Raw genomic sequence first — 22798 nt, 5'->3', positions numbered from 1 at the left:
CGCGTGTTGTTCAGCATGGTGTCTGGAAATTCGCTAAATGTGCTGGGAGCTTCACATCGGCCGGCCTACTCCAGACACAATCACTTACTGACGGCAGTGCTATACAATCCAGGGACAACGCGAGCTGCTCAATTAATTTGCTGAAGAAGCTTCCGGCACGTGCTGCGAAACGTCTGACACCATGCCGAAGAGCACGCCACACAATCCGAAAAGACATTGGAGAATTTGCACCTTCGTTGCAAATAAATAAAACACATCATCACCTCCATCATACCTCTCCCAGAAAGACACATTTGCCAAACTACCTTTTTAATATCTGTACAGTTTATTAAACACATTTAAGGAAATACATCTCAATTAAATATCCATCAGAGAATAACTCGATATATATTATCTCCTCCATGCAAACCCACCACCTACAGCAATATACTCTGTGATAACAGCTGCCACTCAATACAGGGTGCAACTTTGCAATGTACATACTTTATATATCTGCCAATTGTCTAGGACAAATACATTTTTTTAAATCTTTTCTCAGATGATGCAATGTTCATTGTAAACCAGTGAAAAAACAAAGCAACACCAGAGCTTAATTTCAGCCAGGTCTGTGCGGGTCATCTACTCGGAAAATTTTCCTGCACGCAGCACACCACATCCACAGTAGCTCTCGTTATGGCTGTGGTTATTAGTCACGTGCCACCTCCCAGGAATTTAGCAAACTGTGGCAATATATTGCGTGAAAGATTAAGCCCTGGGCAACATCGTGAGCAAAACTGTAGAGGTGTTTGCCTCCCCAATGATAACCCTGTTGCCCATAACATGTCTTCACTACATTAGCAGATATATCTAGTATATGGGATAAGGGATTAATTAATATATCTATAAATCTGTATACTCTACTCCTAATTAATAGCATTATATATAAAGTTTGAATTAATGTTTTAATACATAAAACGTGTTTTCCTATAATCTGTCCACCCACTAAAAAGAGAACATTTACAAAAGTGAGTTGTGATTTTATTATAAATTAAAGTTCTCAAATTAGCGACCTGAAACCAGGCATGACACGCCAGTCAGCCAGCGACATCAGCCAGTGTCGCACGACGTTTTAAACGTGGTACAATTTTTTTGTCGTATTTTCCTGCGTTGCCCAGTTAAGAATTTTTTTTTATGAACATAAAAAACACACGCACACCGTTTTTCTTTTACATTGACAAGAACCCGCGTCAATTATAAATAACAAACGAGCTACTCTAACTTGCGACACCACACAAGCCGCGTCATGTCAAACTACAACTTGTGGCAGGAAACTGGAGAGCTGCCAGCAGTGCTACACGCGCAATCTTGTTGCCGCGATTGTTCATCAGTAGCGAGTCTGCGTCAGTCGGAAGCTCCCGCAGGATTGCCATTTGGACACTAACTACCGACTCGATTTTACCGAGGCATCGCCTCCACTTTAATTACGCTTCAGTTCTAACGCTATGTTTTGTTGATTTATGGTTGCGATGGAGAGGTGAAATGTGGAGGGAGTTGGCTGATGGGCTACGATGGAGGGTCCTTTAGTTTTCTCCTTTTTTATGGTGGGGAGTTGATCGATGGCGTTGATATGTTCGCGGTGAAGGTTGGTGAGTGAGCCGGGGGATGGCTTCAGGAGTATTCTGGTGGATATTTGAAAAGCTGTCAGCGAATGATCGAGGCGGGCAGTGCCACGGTGATGCGAAGCCAGACACATCCCCCCCCCCCACTTCAGACTGCTGTGTGACGACCTTAGTTTGCGCGGCTCATTGTTATTAAAGGAGGGTGGCGCATGAACAAAAAAAAACAAGAATGTTAATGCTCCTGTTTTGGCGCAATATTGGTTTTAATAAAGTACGGTAAATTCTCTGTTTATCTAGGAATGCCTCACTGAGTCTGAACATTTTTTCCACCTGCTTTGGCTGCCTGACCTATTCGATTTATTTTTTAGTTATTGTTGCATGTGTGAGAAAACAGCAGTAGTGGAAAAACCCCACGCGTAAAAATGACTAACAAATTTAACACAGTTCGGTATGAAACTTACTTGCTGTATTATCCAACAGGCAGCTTTTGTTTGCGAGGTGCCTCCAAGTCGCCAGATTACAGGTATGTGCTGCCACTTCTGAAATTAGCCATGGGACTGATCAATGTCCGTACTTAACAGCATTGTGACTATGAATAAGTATGCAGATAGAGCACTGCGTCTGAAAGATAGTTGACTCGGGTGGCTACGACATGTCGTAAGAAGAGAGCAAAATCACATCGGAAGAAAGGTGATAAACAGGGCAGAGACTGATCGGTAGGCCTAGAGAGCGGTGGCTCCAAGTGGTGAATCAGGATGTGAAGGACTGTGGAGGATGTGGAGAGGATAACTCAGGACAGGACCGAGTGGAGAAAGAGGAGCAGTGAGGCAGAGCCTACATGAATTGGGGAAAAATGCCAGGAAGATGAAGTGGATACAGTCTTGTATTGAGCCCCTCCTACCACTATGAAATCCATGTCTGTGACTGCAACCCAATAAATACCACGACCTAATCCCTCTCCACTTCCTAAGCTAGAAAATAATATCCAGCAGATGCTGCTATTCTCAAAATGAGTGAGTGTAATTATCGGCGGGCAATCTTCGTGGTGCTTTTTGAAAACCTTACGTGAAAAATATCTTCGCAAACGTATTCAAACAGGGATTCCGTTTGAAGAGCACACACGACTGAGCGATGACTGCATCTCCCGATAGTTATTGTGGCAGCATGCATTTTACAACATTCACCATCGTCCCTAAACATATCGATGTGCTATGAGCCCATGCTACCTTGGCAAGAGTCGTCCACCAGGTGCCTCAGTGGTATGAACGGATGGCACGACACAGTACACACGGCTACCCGAGTGCGCTGCCTAGCCTCTGTGTTAGTACGCGTTGTGCACGCACAGACGCCAAACACAGCGCATGCAGCGCAGCATGGCTCGAAGATGGCAAAAGGTGGTAAAGCGCTACAAATGCACAGACGTGTCAATTCACGTGACTCGGACTAAGATTAAATACTACGCACCGGCAACCTCCTACATTAACGGACAATTCCAACGGCCAGCATTCCAAATAACCCAGAGATGTGTTCACTAAGTGGGCAGCAATTTCTCTTACATTACACTTACAGCACTCAGGTGGATTTTAGATCAGATATAACAAACGAGTTGGTGTGAATGACAAAGTGCGAGCCTATGTTATATTAAATTAACGCGGGCATGGTTTGCTCCACTATACAGTGGCATTATACTAAATGCTGTGCATTGTGACATTTGGAGAAAAAAAGTGATCATTTAAATAACGACCGTGACAGCGGCTCAGATATGAGTTAAACTATGTATTGTGCTGAGAATAATCGAACAAAATACAAATATTAATGAAGATCTTGGACACTGACCAATTTACTTTTCCAATCGTGTGCTGATGGAGCAACACATGACAGTTACATTTCACGACACCTGACCCCAATGCTCTCCACAACCCACTCAGGCATGACACTTCAAAGGGGGTGGACCAGCTCCTGCTCACCAGCACAACATGCAGTCATTCTCTCTGCGTTCCACACAGCTGTGCCACTGCTACATGGATAGCCACACACACAGAGCTAATTCATCCGAGCCTGGCCACTGGCTCAGTGACACGAAAGTACTTCCCGACCCAGCGCACCGCATCCATTATACCTCCCACTATAGCTGTGACTATCACTTACTGCGCCGCTGCCAGCCAAAAGCCACAAGGATGGTTATACACAGCGCTTAACGGTCTAAATAAAGATTCTGATTCTGACTTCAGCGGGGTCTGTCCAGGTTGGTGAATCAGAAAAGATTCTACACCGGGCACGCCACATCCAGCAAACCTGTCACTGTGGCCGTGACCATTGTCAATGTGCCACCTACTCCAGACTACTGGCGACCAAGAAAATATGCAGTGAGAAATTAATCCCTGGCTATCCGAGTACACTCGCGGTAACGGTGCGGACCCAAGTGGGCACGAAAGCACCGTCATTCAAGCAGAGAAGGTGGGCGGACAGCGGGGAGTGTGTTGCACGAAGCGGGGAGTTGCATGCCAGGTGCCGTTCCCCCGGCTGTACAGAGCACCGCGTCTTGCGGTGGCGGTGGTTTGTGATGGTGGCGGCGATGACGCGCTCAGCTCTGGCCCGGCATATCGGCTGTGCTCTCTCCACTGGAGCCTGCCTGGGCTCGCTTAATGTACAGATTCAGCAGCTTCATCTGTGCAGAGAAATGACAAAATGCAATGGCAATGATGCGTGCAGCCTGTGATGATTGTCTTCATTCTGTACCTCGCAAGCGTTGCACAATTTCACGAGTGTTATTTAATTGTTTTTACATGCACATGGCAAAAACTAATTTAAGTGATTGGCCAAATTTCGAAATGCAGAACTCCTCCTGAAAAATAGTCTTGATACTACGTGTGGCTTTCTTGGGTAAATAATTGCCATTTTTAAAACAATACAGATTCTGGAATAAAAGAAATGTCACGTGAAATTAAGTCGATTCATTATACGAAAGAATGTTTACATGGCTACCTGCTAGTATTAAAGGGTGGGACTGGAGTCTGCACATGACCTTCAGTGTTAAATTGAAGGAGTGTTCACCTATTACAGTATTTCAAAGTGCAGCTGTAAAAGCAACGATTTCCAGTTTCTTGCTAGGAGATGAACACTTCCCATCTGTATAAAACTGCTTAATGCCACTTAAGTAACCCCGCCAGAGGCAAACAGAACAACCCCTCAGCGCCAAACATTAAACGGTTAGTTATATTACCTGTTTGTTTAAGTGGGTAAAGACCCCCGGAACATAATGAAGTCATACAAGCAAAGGGCGCTCTCTGAGCGGTTATTTTCAGCAGCCATGGTGCTGATTGTTGACTGCAGACTCCCACAACAAGTTTATGTACCCAGGAAAAGCTCTCATAGTCTCATGACTCCTTACTAGTGGAGCTCATTTCATTAAGCAGCGGACATGCGGAAGCAAACTGAGTTTCCTGGAGAATACACCACACATACAAGGGACTAAAGGCCAACGATCCAAACAGATAGATTTAGGAATACAGTTCCCTGACTGCCATCTGCTGGCCACCAACGCAGCGTGAGCCTACAGCAATCGGTATTCACAGGTGGGTGCAAATCCGGCTTAGCTTCTGAGATATCAGGTCAGGCAATTTATAATTTTGTTATATCTTTAAACTGGTGAAACACACAACTGTAATTTATTAAATTAGGCAGTGTTGACTTTATACAATTCATACAATGCAATCTTTTAATGTGTAAATGTGGTGATCCTTCAATGGGCTGTAAAAGTCCTTGCAGCTTTAACAGCCCTTTCCTTTGAAGTTAGATTTGCCCCATTTAAACGCAGCTTACACGTGACAAATAGGCTACACCACAAGTGGGAGGGGAGGGCTCACGTAAATATGTTTGCATTGTGCTTTATACACACGTCCACGTAAAAATTCCCTACACAATGGAGTAGTTTACATTGTTTAAACACAAGTATAAAACAACCAACATGAAATTAATTGACACGAGTGAAATTTGGGCACAATTAAATGGACAGCTTTTGATTACCAATTACATCGGATGTATTTTTTTTAATTCAAACTGAGTTTAATGAAATAGGACACGGAAAATACATTGTTTTAACGTCGAGATTCCTTTTGTCTATTTGAATGTTGACCTTTCGCACCATACAAAGCCAACCATGCTAATTGAAGGTGCGGGGGAAGGACAAATTAAACACAAGAAGCATTTCTAAAGAAATGAGTTGTCACAATGTTCCGCAACAGAGAATGAAACATTTTAATACCTTGTATTTTTTTCATAAGGTATTAAAATGTAACAACACATTACATATATATTTTCACACCTGATGGAAAACATCACATTCATATTAATCATTTATAGTTTACAGCTATTTGCCAATCCATATGCAGCATGAAGGCCTCCCCAAAGCCAGGTCAATTTGACCATACTTTACCATACTAGTGGCCAGTGCGGGTTAGCGAAGCAGCTGGAGCTCAGGACCCGTTCAGATATCACTTGTCACTGATATTAGACGGGGCCTGGATTCAAACTCAGCTCGCCGGGTTCATAGTGCAGTGCATGAATGACTATGTTGCCGCTGTAGCCCTGTGTATTAATGCGTCATATCAATATGCTAATTTTTTTTAATGCATCCATGAACTCAGCTGCTCCACATCCACTATTAAATCCATAAACAGTCCGAGTTGATGTCTAAATAAAATGGGGACAGGTGGTCTGTGTTGATGGTCACCTCACCATGGAAATAGAAACATCATGCACTGTTGCAAAAGCATCAGCGCAGTGCTGTGTCAGGATTTATGTCACACCGTGGAAGAAAAATGAATGCATTCTCGATGACGGGCCCAACAGCTGCATTGATGACAATTGTCTCCGTTTCTTTGCGTTTCCATTGCAAATGTAATTGTACGAATCCTGTTAATTGGATACTCATCCCCCAAATGCCCCCCGCACTAATGAGCACCGTGAACTTATCCCACTTGGCAAGTCCTTGCACTAGGTTAGCATGCGAGCCGTTCCCTTTCACGGGCATTGTTTAATATATACGGGAGTGTGAGTGTGAGTTGGTGCACACGTGGACACCAATAGAAGGAAAGGCAGGGCCTTGAAATGGTTGGCATTAGGCCAGGAGACAACCTGCGCTGTGAGGCCTGGTAGGTATTATCTGAGGTACATCTCAAGAGGAAAACGTGGTGGTACTAAATTCCAATTGTTTCTAAACAGAATGGATGGCCCTTTAAACAAATAGCTATAAATCCTGCACTGGGGAAAGATAAAATTAAATTGCTCAAAACCACAAAGCAATTGTGTTAAAAGTGTATTTTCATTAATTATAGTGTGTAATCGCTTTCTATGCAATACACACTTTGCAAGTGTGAGATTCAACAACTCCTGCCAGCAGAGAGTGAAAATTATTCGCCCAAATAATTTGCTTAAAAGTCAATTTCTTCAAATTCTGTCAACTGTATGTTTTAAACTAAATCTCAATTCGCAAGTTTAGTACACAAAGCACAAACTAAAATAAGTTCAAATAACAAAACCAGCCAGGCATCAAAACGTGTGCATGCCCACATGAATACTCGCGTTGTAGACAAGGCGGTTGTCTGTGAACTGCTGCACGTAAAAATAACGTTAGGTTTACTGTGACTAAAGCCAATCAACTGTTGCATTATTTTTATTCCCTCGGGTTGTTTGTGATCAGCACAGGGAAAGTTTAAGCCCGTGCGGTGCCAGAGACATCAGGACAGACAGGGTGGCATGTGGGCAAGCAGCCACGCCACAGCCGACGTACCAGCCAGGCACGCCCCTGTCCCTAATGCAACAGACGGAACAAGGCACCCCCATTACAGGATTAACCTTTGGGGCCTTTTGCCATTATGTCTTTGTGGTCCAAAACAAACCCTTTGGCCTTTATATGCGGCTTACAAGATAAGCCATCTTATCCGAGGGCTTCAATAAAGAGATCTGAAGTGCAACAAGTTTCTTTCTTTCTTAAGAAGGGGGGCAAGGATTCTCTTTTTTTTACATGAACACCAAAAGGTGGCTTTGCAAATACTACAAACAAACAACCCAGAATAAATATTTGCAGGCCGGTAATTTGCTGAATTTTAGACTACGCAATGGTGCTTAATATTAAACTACAATTAGGGTGTGTGATAAGAGAGGAGCAATGATTGTTGCAGTTAATTTGTAACACATTTCCCAACAACACCAGCAGACACACCTGGTGCAGTAGCATTGCAAACTAGCACAGGAAGAGAACAGCCTGTGGCTTGATAAACAGATCATGGATCTAGGCTTTGTTCGTGCCTCAGAGGCACAAAACAGATGATATTTGGAAAATAAACCAACATTTATTTACATGCTCACTCAGGAACATGCATTTAACTTTACCCATTTATATAAAAAAAAGGCTGAGGGTTACCTCAGTTAAGAGGCCAGCGGGCTCCCAAGCAGAAGGTTTACGCGTTGGCTCGCCACGGTGGCGAGCTGTTAACTACCTTGCCTGGTGTACAGGCGGTCGTGGGTTCTATCCTAACCCTGATGCCTGTTGTATATTTGGAGTTTGCATGTTCTCCCTGTTGTCACGTGGATTTTTATCCGGGTCCTCCAGTTTTTCTCTCCACATTTAGAAACACGTTTCGAGTATTTGGCTGCGATACATTTCCACGTGCTAAGCCGCTTAATTGAGCTATCATTTGTAGCCAGGTCACTTCTGAAAAAGAGCTACATAGCTCAGTGGGCCTTACCTGGTAAAATAAAAAAATAGTTTGCTAGTTTATTTTTAGTTCAAATCCTGGCCACGGTCAGACCAATGCATCATCCCTCTGGGTCCCGTACAACGATCACCGCCTGGAGAGGCCGCGCCACTCAATGGGGACCCTGCCCCAGGACACACCCCGTGGCCAGCACCGCCGCACCTCACCTTACTGCTGGACAGCAGCGCCAGGTGTGGGGTGAGCTCGTCTCCAATCACCGTGTAGATCGCCACGAGGCAGAACACGCTCGCCTTGCGCACGCTCGTCTCGGCGTTGTCGTAGCCCTGCGCGCACGCACGTGCACCCACGTACAAACGTCTACCGCAAACCGCTCGCATTATGCGCCTTACCTTACATAAATTCCACCAGTTAAAATCGCGAAGAGTGCACCGAATCGCGCACGCGGTCGAGCAAATTTTAGTTCAGCGTGTAATTTTTTGGTGCTGGTCACGTGATGCCTGCAGCCATTACAGGTGCTACATTCGTCATGTTCTAACCATTATTGAATGGAATTGCGACCCTGGAACGTGACAAGCTGTTGTTGAAGAATAATTTTTACAGGCCCATGTTTCTCGAGTTTAGCTCTGTGGATTAAGATTGTAATTTATGAAGGTTGTCCGACATTGTAGATGGGGTCATACAACTGGGCTGCCGACCAATCTGTATGACTGTTATTTCCGTCTATGCATGAGTTCGATTTTCTCTGGGTGCTACGATGTTCTACCAATTATTAATATTTCCCACGAGTGTTTTAGAATCAGCAACCTATCCTGAATTGAGGCATACATGCCAGGTTAGGGTTCATTAAAGTCCTTTCCACTTTGTGTGTTGCCACTAATGATGGAACGTTACTCAGAACAGTGGTGCAGTTTTCTAAATCATCATCAGCCATGATCAATCCACTGTTGGATGAAGGCCTCCCCATATGCTAATAAATCTGGCAGCTTAACCAGCATGTAATATTGGTACATTTTTGGTGTATAAATATGAATTAAATGGGTATAAAGGTATGTTCTTCTATTCGCAAAAAACTGACAATCCATCATATTCCTTTATTTTAAAAAAATCATATGAGAGCCAATCTTTAGATTAATATGTTATTCTAAACGAATGATTTAATAACGTAAAATAACCAATTCTTCATTTAGTAATAAGTGAAAGCTAATGCTGATATCCAAATTTTTTACAAGCGAGACCTAGACACGAACAAGATAGAAGATAGGTTTCAAAGTTGTGGGACAGCAGCAAGCCCCGGGCTAAGCCTGCATCATATACCCACTTGTCTATCAACAGGCCAGCTTGCCATCCCATAAACAGACCCTGCTTGTGGCTACATAAAGCATAGATTATACGCCCAATAGCACTCACCTCCCAAAGCTGCAGAACTTTACGACTATGGAAATCCTACGCCGCTTTTACACTGCGACGATGGTGGCGGTGGTGCCGTGTAACTTATATTCAAATGTTGTGAGCTGCGTGTAGTGAGAGAGGGGTGACCATAACAGTACGCGCCGCGTCCTCTAAACAAGAGGTGGCTCCGTGCCAGCAGGAGGATGAGCGGCCAGTCGTGGTGCTCGCCCACTGGGGAACCTGAGCAGAAATTAGTATCGGGGGCTCTCCTTTTCAATTTGCACATTTCCTCGTGAGATAGGCCGATAAGTTAAATGTAGATGAAAAAAATAAAGATGGCTTGAGATGAGAAAAAAGGGAGGCGAAGACGAGATAGAGATGAGATTAATTGGACTTTTTAACAGTATTTAGCTTATGTTAACGAAGACTTGAATTTGAGATTACGTTTGATTTACCCTTTTTCTCATAAATCCAAAAGTTTATTTCAGATTGAAGATTAATTCTGGTCAACATTTGACAAACACAATAAGTGACTTGGAACTCACTTAAGTGGGAAAATAACTCCACGTAGCAACATCACTACTCCTACCGGCAGTCTAATGCACACTTACAGGCCTGCGCTGAGTACGCATCGCGCAACACGGGGCCAGCTGCCGCTGGCGGTCTCTCCGAGGTTCGACTGCGGGCCAGGGCACTGGAATGGTTGAGTTCGCTTGGGTGGGGAGCGGAATGCCCAACGTGACTGTTACCTGCACGAGGCCCGGCACAACATCGGGCAGCAGAGACAGCAGCACGTCCTGTGGGAGCCGCTCCACCACCTTGGTCTGCATCTTGATGGCGGCTAGGTTGCCGGGGTAGGTGGCCGTCTGCACGAATGGCCACAGCAGCCGCAGGCACGGCTCGGGCGGAAGCGCCGACGCGAGGGCCGCCGCGGCCTCCTCCGCCGCGTGCACCACCTGCACGTTCAGGCGGTGGGGGGGGGGGGGGGTGGGGGGGGGGTGTACACGCATGCGATGATGGGGAGCGGAGTTGAGCGAGGGGGGCCACGCGGAGACATGAGACCGTGGCCGGAAAATGCGACCCCGTAAATCGATTAAAATCTCCCGTGGAGAAATTCAATTGCCGAGTTGAAAAATTGAGGGTTAGTGCCAGCATCGTGGAAAATGTGCACCTTGTACATAACCCAATGAATGAAAGTGTGAAGTCGCTTGCTGCCCATGTGTTTTGCTGATGGAGTTGCACAGCCTTTTCTCCAGTACGTGGAGAAGAACGTCAGATAGCATGCCAAACCACTCGCCGTACAACCCGAAAACACATTGGAGAGTTCCGCAGCACGACCGTGGTGGGTGAAATTTCAAATAATTTTCTTTACCAATCACAAGTGTTGCCACACGAGTGCACATTCGGAGCTTTAATGTGCACGTTTTGCAGGTATGGATCACAAATAATCATCATGTGCACGTTTTGCAGGTATGGATCACAATTAATCATCATGAAACAATAATAGTTTATGGATGATAAAATAACAAGGAAATTGTTATCATAAATGTTACGGTAAAATATTCAAAACCAAATTCTCGAAAGAAGGACTTTTCTTCTCCCCGTGAGCTCGAGAGTCACAATAATGCCAATTTAAATTCGCTACATCTTTGTCTTTCCTTTACCAGCTGCCTTACCTCAGTCTTACTCACAGCCTTTAGTTCAATGTAATTCTTCATTACATCAATGATTGACTACTGTCTGGAACTTCCCATGTACAGCACAGCACTCAGAACCAGCAGCAACAGGGGACAGTATATGCAAATGACAGTGCCTGGAATAATTTGTCAGCATAACAGGGCAGGGGGAGAGCATGGGCAGTGTGGGCCAGGGGGAAGGGGTGTCTGCACATTCAGAGGGGTCCTTGCTCATCTGCGGGACGGCAGAGATCATTGGAAACAGAGGAGCCGACCGCCCTACCTGGGGAAGTGTACTGCACCGGACAGGGATTGAGTTTGAACCCCCCCCCCCCGCATCGAACCCCCCTCGTTACGGGTCAGTGGCCTGACCTCTGGGGTGACCAGGCAATTCAAAACCACTTAACCCGGTACCAAATATTAGGAGGGAGAGCTGCCGGCCGTATAACATTTGCGTCACAAACAGCAAAGGGGGGGGGGCCTCTGTTCTTAAAACCCAAGCAGAGGTGCAAGTGGAGGCTGTTGTGACAACACATTAACCAGAAAATAAACCCGCCCCGTGTTTGCTTTGCATGCACAATGTCCCGACTGTGGTTCCAAAGGGACTCCCTGAAAGCTCTGCGTTTGTATTTGCAGAAGCAGTAACTGCCTGAGCTCCTTTTCACTCAAGCAAATCTTTACAACTTTCCTCCGAGACGGTCAGGCTAGAACAAACATTTGTTGAGACGTCACACTTACTGGGAAAGTGTGTTTTTCCGACCCAGACCTACAGCTGCATGGCATCACATCAAGCCCTGTAGTGTGACCTTATTTAAAGGTGGAGGGGGGGTAGATAAACCCACTCAGGGGGAGCACGACAGTCAATTTCAAACAAATGTTACACGCTAAACGGAATGAGTGATATGCAAAACGAAGCTCTTCGTGCATTCTGCACCAGCTCTCACCCCCTATGCATACGAGGAACAGCGGTGATGTCCATTGCTTAATTGCCACTGGTGTTATATAATGTACCAACGTTGTTTTCTTGTACAATAAGCAATGTTGAATAGGGGACTGAGCCATCAGGAGGGAGTGGGGGGAGTCCTCAGCTCCGGGACTGCATCACATGTGTCTGGTGCACAGGATATCATCGAGCAGAGCTGATGCAATCATGGCACCTTTTTGGGGAACTCAATGCAGTTCATGGATAGTTAATTTGACAATGGTGAAAAAGAGATTCCGTGAAAACGCGTCCTGCGAAAATGCGGCATTTTGAAACAAGTCTTAATTCAAGATCACGCACAGCCATGAGCCCCCGTTCAGCGTTTGTGTGACGTTTTATAGGAAAACAAAACAGAATAACTCTTGGAACCGAGGCGATGTGTTTGAGCAGACCGTGGGCCAGAGTGGATTACAATTTGCCCGTGTTCCTCTTTGGTGGTCCATTTACTTGGTGGAGAGATCATGGTGTAACTGTATTTTCAGAGAGACAAAATTCCGTCCTGGAAGAGTAAAACCTCACTTTTTCCAAAAGGGGTAAATACTAGTTCCGTGACAACTGGCACACCTTTCCACATTCCTGAGTCCAGGTACAGTATGAAATTAACATTCATCTAAATATGATTTATGTGGTCCTGGGTGTGGGGAGGCCCTGATCCACTGCTGGATCAGGGCCTCTCCACACCGATTTGCACGGTTGGCTACGTACGGTGCAAAAGTTCAACATACATGCAAACATACATTTTATGAATAACATATTCTATCATAGGTGCTGGATGGATTGTTGCATCGCAGAATCGTGAGAAGTGGTGGCAGTTAGTGGAGACCTTCATCCAGCAGTGGATTGATCATGGCTGATGATAATGATCTTACAATGATTTAGGGTCAAAATCGTTCTTAGGTTTTCTGACCAAGGGCAGGTCCATTGGCTCAAGCTTCCTCCAGCCAATCTGATCCCATTCCACACTCCTCATTGTACGACACCACACTCCATCCAAGGGCTCTCAAGCCATTACTCAAGAAGGAGAGTGCTTTCACCTCACCTTCCTTCAATATTTTGTTTTATAAAGTGACACCATCACCAGACAGAGCTTCACAGCATACCCAATAAGAAGAGTAAGAATGTATTGTAAAAACTAATACTGGATCACTTTGCTGCATGTCAAACAGGCAGGCAAGCTCAAGAATGAACACGGAAAAATTGAGATTTTCCACACTTCACACGCGTTTTGGTAAATCCCATCATCCGTAGAGGCCAATGGAATATCGGTTGAATGTGCAAGGGGGGCAACTGAACCGGAGCCATTAGCGGAGCCAGTGGGGGGGGGGGGGGGTGGCACGTGCCCCCCCAATGATCTGATCGAAATCCCTAATTTCGATCTGATCATTGGGGTTTATGAGTAATAAAGCGGCATTTTGCGACCCCCTTCTGCCACTGTGTAGCATATTATGTGTCAGGGACTCTGTGAGATGATAGGACAATAGTCTGAGTCCATAATTGGCAATAAGTAATGGCAAAGCAGTTATAAGTGACTCACAGAATTGTGCGCAGTTGCGTATACAGTACACGACTTCCCTGAAGGCAAACACCTTCAGCGAGCGCAATGCCGATCACACACGGTTCGAATTCGACCCTCGATCGATGGCTGTGCCATCACCGCACACACGTTGAATAAAAAGCAAGGGACAAGTCCTTACTTACTAACAACTCCTATAATTTTTCATTGCTGGAGGGGTTGCCCCCCCCTACCTGAAAATCCTGGCTCCGCCATTGACCGGAGCTCATGTGCCAGAGGCGCCCAGGTGCCAGGCCATGAACAGGGGACAGCAGAATAGACTGTGGATGGGAGCCCAGTTTAATTCCTTGCACCAGAATCCCTCCCCAACCACGTGACACCACTGCTAGATGCTTACAGGTGTCCAAGCACGGCAAATCTCTTTGCTCGCAAAAACCCCGGAATTCAACGGCGTCCACTCGCGGAGGCCGGATCGAATCTCCCGATGCGCAGGCAACGCGACGCCAAGGTGGTGACAGAACAGGAGGCCTCGTGAAGCACGGTGGGGCGGTGACCCCACCGGCTTCCCTCCCGCAGCTCCCATCGCATGCACCGCTGCCTCTACGCGTTCCGACCAGCACGTCCGAGGATCACATTCCAGCTGCGCACGCAATATTTTCAGATTTCATCGTTTATGCTGACAAATGTTTTGTTGATGTTGTGACTTGGCCCACAAAAGGCACAAACGACAACAACAGATTACTTTTCTCCGGACATAATAACGGCCGCGAACGAACTCCTACGCTGTGAGCCGCGCGTGCCGCTCGCAGCACCTGCTGCACCAGCCGTGGGTTCATGGGGACCGTGGTGACGATGCAGCCAGACTCTTGCTGTCCTCTGAGAGATACAGGGCAAATGTCACCAAAAGAAAAGCGAACATTTTTAAGAATAAAACTCCCATTAATTAAGGTTTTAATATTTTACGCTTGCGCTAGATCCCCTGAGCATCTACAACAACGGCCGTCTCTGGATTTTCAATCGCGTTTGAAATTAATATTTTAAGTGATTAAGTTGTCGCTGGCGTAATAACAATCAATATAAATTGTTTTACATGGTTATAAAATTAGAAATCATTGCACACTTTATTGCAATTGACCCCTGTTTAACCTACCTCGCTCACTCGCCAAGCAGAGCGGAAAACAGCAAGAGAAACCTTACACTTTCATTTTTCAAGGACGATTTTTTTTTCGTGTGTGATTTGATATCATTGCTCTGCTCTCCTTGGGGTGCAGTCCCAGGTGTGTGAGTTTTGGTGACCGCAGAGGTCATGCGTCGAGGCACTTCATGCTTTCGTGACAGCGATTTTCACAGCGTCAAATGTGTACGGGGGCATGACGTGGTCCGGCGCTGGCGCGTTCACTGCTTGTTGCAGAGATTCGCAGTTCGAATCCGGCAGACCGCCCTGGTTATTACTGCGCTGCGTGCATTAACCGTAAAAAACCGCGCGCCGCCTGCTTCACAGTGGACGTTAGAGATCCCCCAACATCATTTGAAAAGAGGAGGCCATTATGTACTGGCGCCATGGTCCAAATTTGCCAAATTAAAAACATTAACCGCAAATTACTCCATTGGATTACACATACAAACATCACTCCCTACTGTACAACTCATACAGACTGTATCTGTGAAACATAGCACATTCTTGATTGCCAAATGTACGACAAGGGGATAAGCACCTGTTGGAGTAATATGTAAGTGCATAACTTGCATGCTTTGTAGGAACATTCAATATTTTAAGGAAGGAATATAATTTCATAAATAAAGCCATTTGGACTATTTTGAAACCGTTTTTTTTGTCATTGCATTATAAGGTTAATATTGTATACAATGAAAAGAACCAATGTATATTACATTTCAATCAAAGCAAATCCAAGTGTTGTTTAAAAAGTAAAGTTTTCCTGCTGCCGAGGCAATGTTTTACAGATAGGAATCTCTTCCTTTTAAGTAGTGTCTTCAATTAAGGAGACTGACATGTTTTCACAGCAATAACATAAACACCATCGCTGTCGGATAACCTGTCACGATGGAATATATTTTTAGCCGAAGCAATGATCAAGTGTAACAAGCGTTTCACTGCACCGTGACGAGCCGCGACAGGTTAAATCCACCAGCGGCTGGAGGTCTGTTGCTGCTGAGTTTGGAAATTCCTCACAAATACCCTGCACTCTCCCACTCGGGGCTTTTGCAGAAGACAACAGTGGTCGGCGCGTGCCTCCACCCTTGGGCCACTTCACTTTGGCCCGAGCTGACCTGACCCCTGACTGGCCCAAACCCGACCCCGGGTCTGTCATCAGTCGATGATATAGGTGCGCGTGCACACACGCGACGAGACAAAATCTGCACAAGGATGGTTCGAATTTCACTCTACTCACTTATCCACTCATTCACCCACCCACTCGCCTACTCACTCACTTGCCCATTCACTCACTTATTCACCCACTCCCCCACTCATTGCTCATAACCCACTCAACCAAACACCCTGGACTCAAATGTTCTCCCCACAACCCTCCTACACTTTGAAAGACTTCTGTCCGATGCTCCATATTTAAAAGAAATTGAGGACAACTGAATAGCGCATGATTTTTGTTAAAAATGATCAAGGGTCTCTAAGCAATATCTGAAAAATGTTGGTGGTTGTCCAGACACCCATGGCACTCACAGTCCCATATCTCATCTCCGAATACCGGTGCTGAATTATTCTTACACCACCCCCAATGGAACAGGGGAGACCCGGTACGCCAAAGATCCCCTTTTCAATAGCCGAGTGAAGCCCACGCGAGCAGACAGACTTCGCCCGGCCCCATGCAGTTCCGTGGAGATGTTGTGGGCTGATAGCGCAGACTAATTATGCAGGCACAAGCCAGGCAGCGTGCCGGGCGGCAGGTGTGCCATGCGCCAAGCAGCCTAGGATGACCCTGGGGCGTCGTGTAGCTTCAGGGCAAAGCCACACGCAAGCACAGCAAACCCGCACACACAAACACCACACACACGAGCCACAACCCACATACATACACGCAGTAGCCATTACCAAAACACACACACACCAAAACTCGGAGACATACACGAAACGACATGCACACGTGCAGCTCACTGAGATAGCGTTTATTATCTCTGCAGTTGTTTATTCATGTATTGTTCTTTTCCAGTTACGACCTCGTGTTCCTGCTGGAATGTTTTTTTTTCTCTATGGCGGGTCGCTTGTGACAAGACGCAGAGACGGTTGCACGCAGAGGGATTGTGCGAATCACCGGGCGACTTTGCCATTGACTTGAGAGGTGACGCGAGTCAGTTACGAATGCAAATTGGAATCCGGTATCTAATCAATGTCACGCATTCAGCATATTATTTGTATCCCTCCAATATTATTGGATATCTCTCTCTCTCTATGAGCCATGCCCTTTCTCAAAGATGTCGGCGATCACGGCCTTCCTTCCGTTTATCTCGGTCAAGCACTTTGCATTAGTCCCAGTTGCATCCAATTGTTTAAACTGCTTATGCAACTTAATTTGCTGTCTTCACCAGCATCTTGTACCTATAATTTTCCCATTTATATTCAGTCTCTTGATTTCTCATCGCATGTCACAAAAAAACACCTAACTTGCCTTTCTCTAGTTATCCTTATCAATTGTCTTTATTATTGGACGTATGGTTTTATTATACATTCCTGCATAAATGTCTCCCAGTAATAGTTCTTACTTACGCGATTGCTTTAATGTAAGACAACTACGCAACTTTACATTTTGATAACGTATCATGAACACATAGGGACAAATACAAAACACAACATTTTAAAATCAACAGTCCTGTCATTAATATTAACAATCTCTACTAGGACATGCTTCACACAAAGGGACGCGTGGCTTCGGCAGCAGTACCCCTCTATCTCTCTCTCTGCCTCATCCCAATCTTGTCCAGGGATCTACCGGCCCCAGTCTCGAGTGGTCAGCCGCCCTCGAGTGACCCACAACCCAAGCAGTGCTGGAATTCGGCAGCGCGGTGGGCGGTCTACGTCCGTCGGGGCAGCACTGGTGGAACGTTACCGCGGGGTTACGGCGTCTCGGCAGCGGCCTGTTGCTCGCACGCCACACTCTGAGCGAGATTGAGCGAGTTCCAGATCGATCGAGCAGGTGAACGCGAGTTTTTGTTTCCTCCTTCAATGTTGCACAACTTTACCCCAAGTTTATCCCGATGTTGCTATCGGCATCGCGTCACGAGACAAGGCAAACCATCGAATTGGATCTCTCACAGGCATTAAATGTATCAAGGAATGAAGCTGCCAGCGCTAGAGGGCTGCTGGGCTGGGCTCTGCACCACCATATGTCCCTTTGGTCCCCCACCCCCCCCACGTTCGCTCTCCTTAGCTGGGACCATCACTGTTAGGGAGCCCCCCCCCCCCTCGCACAACAACTCCTCCTGACCCCCGCCATCCGAGAGGAGCTGGAGTGGCAGGGCCTGGTGACACCTTGATGAAGCATGACAGCGTTTACAATCATGAGCGTGTTTGCTATGAAGTGCAAGGCCGGTTGATGTTTTGATTTGAGGCCAATGCCACTCGTGCGGAGAGGTTGAATTGATTTTGATGACGGGAAAGTAGGAATTAAATCAGCTGTATCACACATAATAGGAGTCACGGGGATATATGTTTAAAAGAAGATGCTACAGCAAACGGGATTTTGCATTCTCCTCACCTCATCTGCCAGATTCCTACAGAGTAGGTGATGCACTTTTGTCTCAATGCAGTCATTCCACCCAATTATAAATATTGTAACAATTCGACCAGTTTTCATAAATTTGCAGCTTCATTCTTCATATAAAGCTCACATCTTGTGTTTACACCCTAAGCAGGTGAAATACAGCTCGCTCGCTGTTATGTTGAAGTGCATTTGTGCAAGGCCACCACCATATTACAATATTTTGACCCATCTTCCAATTAGCTGAAAATTTTAAAAAAACGAAAGATTGCACACAACTATGGGGAGTAGCGCCCCATTTAATACTCGGTTGGTACTGAAATAGCGCTGACATATGGCACAGATGTATTAAACGTCTCCTTAGTTATTGAAACACCTCGTTTTCTGTTACCAGGCTGATTAGTCCAGGACCCAGAGGATAATTCAGTATTCAATTCAGTGGCAAATATTTTGTGATAGGCATTTCTGTATATGTATAGTACAAGTGGAGTATGTGATCATAAATGTATTACATACGGATAATGTTAAATTAATTAACTTAAACAATTTAAATGTTAAAATTCAAGTATTTCTGTCTCAGGTAGTACCAACAAATGAAATATTTTGTCGAGGTCCAGAGACATGTCTCATGTGTGTCTCACTATGAGCGAGGTGTCCGGCAAAAACAACCCCCTACCTCCTCGTGGTGCCGGGCTGCAACGCTGTGGTGGGCAGTGCCGTGGGGGGAGGGCCAATTTAAACTGTCCTTTCCCCTCATGGCCTTTGTAATCACCACAGTGGCCAAATGGGGGCTCTGGACGGGTGTGAGGGGCTGGTAACCCCTCCACCTTCAATTAATTACCACTAAACCACGACTGAAAAATGTAATTAATAAGCTTGTGCTGGAGGCCCCGGGGGGACAGGCGTCTATGACGTCTCCTGGTCAAACCCCATTTGGCGGAGCCAGGAGACTGAATCCTTACCCTCGGGGCTCCTCCAGAAACAACAAAAAACCATTACGTGTGGCCACGTGGAATGTTCAAACGCTCACTGCGGAGGAGAGGCTGCCACTTCTCTGTCGGGAGCTGGACCGGTACCGCCTGGATCTTTGTGGTATTCAGGAGGTCCGGTGGACCGGCTCTGACTCCTGCCACCATGAGGGGTGGATAGTCCTCTTCTCGGGGCAGCAGACTGGCAAACAACAGGGAGTGGCTCTTCTTCTGAACAAAAGAATGAAGGGGGCGTGGGAGCGTGGCGGTGAGGTGTGGGAAGCTACAGTGAGGGAAAAAAGTATTTGATCCCCTGCTGATTTTGTACGTTTGCCCACTGACAAAGAAATGATCAGTCTATAATTTTAATGGTAGTTTTATTTGAACAGTGAGAGACAGAATAACAACAAAAAAATGCAGAAAAACGCATGTCAAAAATGTTATAAATTGATTTGCATTTTAATGAGGGAAATAAGTATTTGACCCCCTGTCAATCAGAAAGATTTCTGGCTCCCAGGTGTCTCTTATACAGGTAACGAGCTGAGATTAGGAGTACACTCTTAAAGGGAGTGCTCGTAATCTCAGCGTGTTACCTATATAAAAGACACCTGTCCACAGAAGCAATCAATCAATCAGATTCCAAACTCTCCACCATGGCCAAGACCAAAGAGCTCTCCAAGGATGTCAGGGACAAGATTGTAGACCTACACAAGGCTGGAATGGGCTACACGACCATTGCCAAGCAACTTGGTGAGAATGTGACAACAGTTGGTGCGATTATTCGCAAATGGAAGAAACACAAAAGAACTGTCAATCTCCCTCGGCCTGGGGCTCCATGCAAGATCTCACCTCGTGGAGTTGCAATGATCATGAGAACGGTGAGGAATCAGCCCAGAACTACACGGGAGGATCTTGTCAATGATCTCAAGGCAGCTGGGACCATAGTCACCAAGAAAACAAATGGTAACACACTATGCCGTGAAGGACTGAAATCCTGCAGCGCTAGCAAGGTCCCCCTGCTCAAGAAAGCACATATACATGCCCGTCTGAAGTTTTCCAATGAACATCTGAATGATTCAGAGGACAACTGGGTGAAAGTGTTGTGGTCAGATGAGACCAAAATGGAGCACTTTGGCATCAACTCAACTCGCCGTGTTTGGAGGAGGAGGAATGCTGCCTATGACCACAAGAACACCATCCCCACCGTCAAACATGGAGGTGGAAACATTATGCTTTGGGGCTGTTTTTCTGCTAAGGGTACAGGACAACTTCACCGCATCAAAGGGACGATGGACGGGGCCATGTACCGTCAAATCTTGGGTGAGAACCTCCTTCCCTCTGCCAGGGCATTGAAAATGGGTCGTGGATGGGTATTCCAGCATGACAATGACCCAAAACACACGGCCAAGGCAACAAAGGAGTGGCTCAAGAAGAAGCACAATAAGGTCCTGGAGTGGCCTAGCCAGTCTCCAGACCTTAATCCCATAGAAAATCTGTGGAGGGAGCTGAAGGTTCGAGTTGCCAAACGTCAGCCTCGAAACCTTAATGACTTGGAGAAGATCTGCAAAGAGGAGTGGGACAACATCCCTCCTGAGATGTGTGTAAACCTGGTGGCCAACTACAAGAAACGTCTGACCTCTGTGATTGCCAACAAGGGTTTTGCCACCAAGTACTAAGTCATGTTTTGCAGAGGGGTCAAATACTTATTTCCCTCATTAAAATGCAAATCAATTCATAACATTTTTGACATGCGTTTTTTTCTGGATTTTGTTGTTGTTATTCTGTCTCTCACTGTTCAAATAAAACTACCATTAAAATTATAGACTGATAATTTCTTTGTCAGTGGGCAAACGTACAAAATCAGCAGGGGATCAAATACTTGTTTCCCTCACTGTATAAGCCCCAGACTACTTTGGGCTCGCCTTCCCATCAACCAGAGGCGAGGAGTGGTGGTCGTGGTTACTTATGCCCCCACCGAAGACGAACATCCGTGGAGGGATGCAGGCAAGGCTGATGAGTCATGTGCATTCTATGACCTTCTGTCACAGGTGCTAGCTCAGGTGGCCCCTCGGGATAGAGTCATCTTGTTGGGTGATTTCAATGCCCGAGTTGGTCATGATGCTGGCACCTGGTCTGGAGTGATTGGAAGGCATGGGCCAGATCAGTTTAATAACAACGGCAGGAGGCTGCTAGATTTTTGTGCAGCCCATGGGCTTGTAATTACCAACACGCTGTTCAGGCATCGGCGCATCCACACAACATCATGGATGCATGCCGGGTCCAAGCAGGAATATCTGTTGGACTACATAGTGACGGAACAGCTGATGCGGGCCCATGTCCTTGACACCAGGACCTACCGTGGAGCTGATCTGCCCACTGACCATCGACTTGTCATCTGTAAGATGCGCCTGCCATTCTTCCACTCCGGTGGTGGGTGTACACCCAAGACCCCATTCAAACCCATAGTGGCATGGTCTCAGCTAGCGGATGAAAGTTGCAAGCGAGAATTTCATCATCGCTTGTGGCTGGGGTTGGCATCGCCCCAACTCCTCCTGATGTCGAGGGGAAATGGGCGTGGTTTAGGACTGCGGTTCATGCAGCTGCAATGGCTGCTTTGGGTACACGGTCCAGACCTCCCCAGAGACCCTGGCTGACAGAGGAGTTGTTCAAGCTGGCTGAGAAAAAGCGACAGGCCCACTCTCATCGGCTACAGCATCCCACGTCAGAGAATGAAGAGGCTTACCGGAGCCTTCGCTTGGAGGTTCGGAGAGCCGTGAGGCGCTGTAAGGATGGGTGGTGGTCGCGGGTTGCTGAGGAGATGGAGTCTGCCTCAATGGCCCGCGATCACAAATCGCTCTTTAATTCCATCAAAAAAGTAACTTGCAGCGCCACACCTATTACCATCTTTAGGGGAAAGAACGGTGATCCAATCTCCGACCCCCAGAAACAGGTTTGCAGATTTGCTGAGCATTTCTGTGAGGTCCTGGGGGTGGGGAAATCTCTCAGCCTGGAAAACAACGTGGGACAAAGTAGGGATGACCCTGCCGAGGCTGCGGTGCCTCAAATATTGGAAGAAGTCACCCCCTGTGAGTGGCTGGCTGAGGTGCCATCTGTTGAGGAAGTACTGAAAGCGATCCAGAGTCTGAGACCAGGAAAGGCACCGGGCAGAGATGATCTCCCTCGCAAAATGCTGAGGGAGGGTGGCGTTTGTGCACAGACTGTC

At 46.4% G+C, this 22798-nt stretch overlaps 1 protein-coding gene across 5 annotated transcripts in view; it reads right to left on the bottom strand.

Annotated features, from left to right (window-relative positions):
• Positions 1 to 306: 306 nt before the first annotated feature.
• Positions 307 to 22798, bottom strand: part of LOC116940979 (CLIP-associating protein 2-like) — a 79785-nt gene continuing 57293 nt past the window's right edge. For all 5 annotated transcript variants that reach the window (XM_032951460.2, XM_076066119.1, XM_076066120.1 and 2 more), the window contains 3 exons: positions 10456 to 10662; positions 8524 to 8640; positions 307 to 4266 (listed from right to left, as the gene is read on the bottom strand). In XM_032951460.2, the coding sequence (XP_032807351.2) occupies positions 4183 to 4266; positions 8524 to 8640; positions 10456 to 10662 (408 nt within the window). In that variant the 3' untranslated portion in view covers positions 307 to 4182. The remainder of the gene's footprint in view (positions 4267 to 8523; positions 8641 to 10455; positions 10663 to 22798) is intronic.

Source organism: Petromyzon marinus, chromosome 10 (genome assembly GCF_048934315.1).
Source record: "Petromyzon marinus isolate PM22_M1 ecotype Great Lakes invasive population chromosome 10, UKy_Petmar_22M1.pri1.0, whole genome shotgun sequence".
Lineage (NCBI taxonomy): Eukaryota > Metazoa > Chordata > Hyperoartia > Petromyzontiformes > Petromyzontidae > Petromyzon > Petromyzon marinus.
Note: the sequence above shows the minus strand (reverse complement) of the source record. Positions and strands in the feature narration are given on the sequence as shown.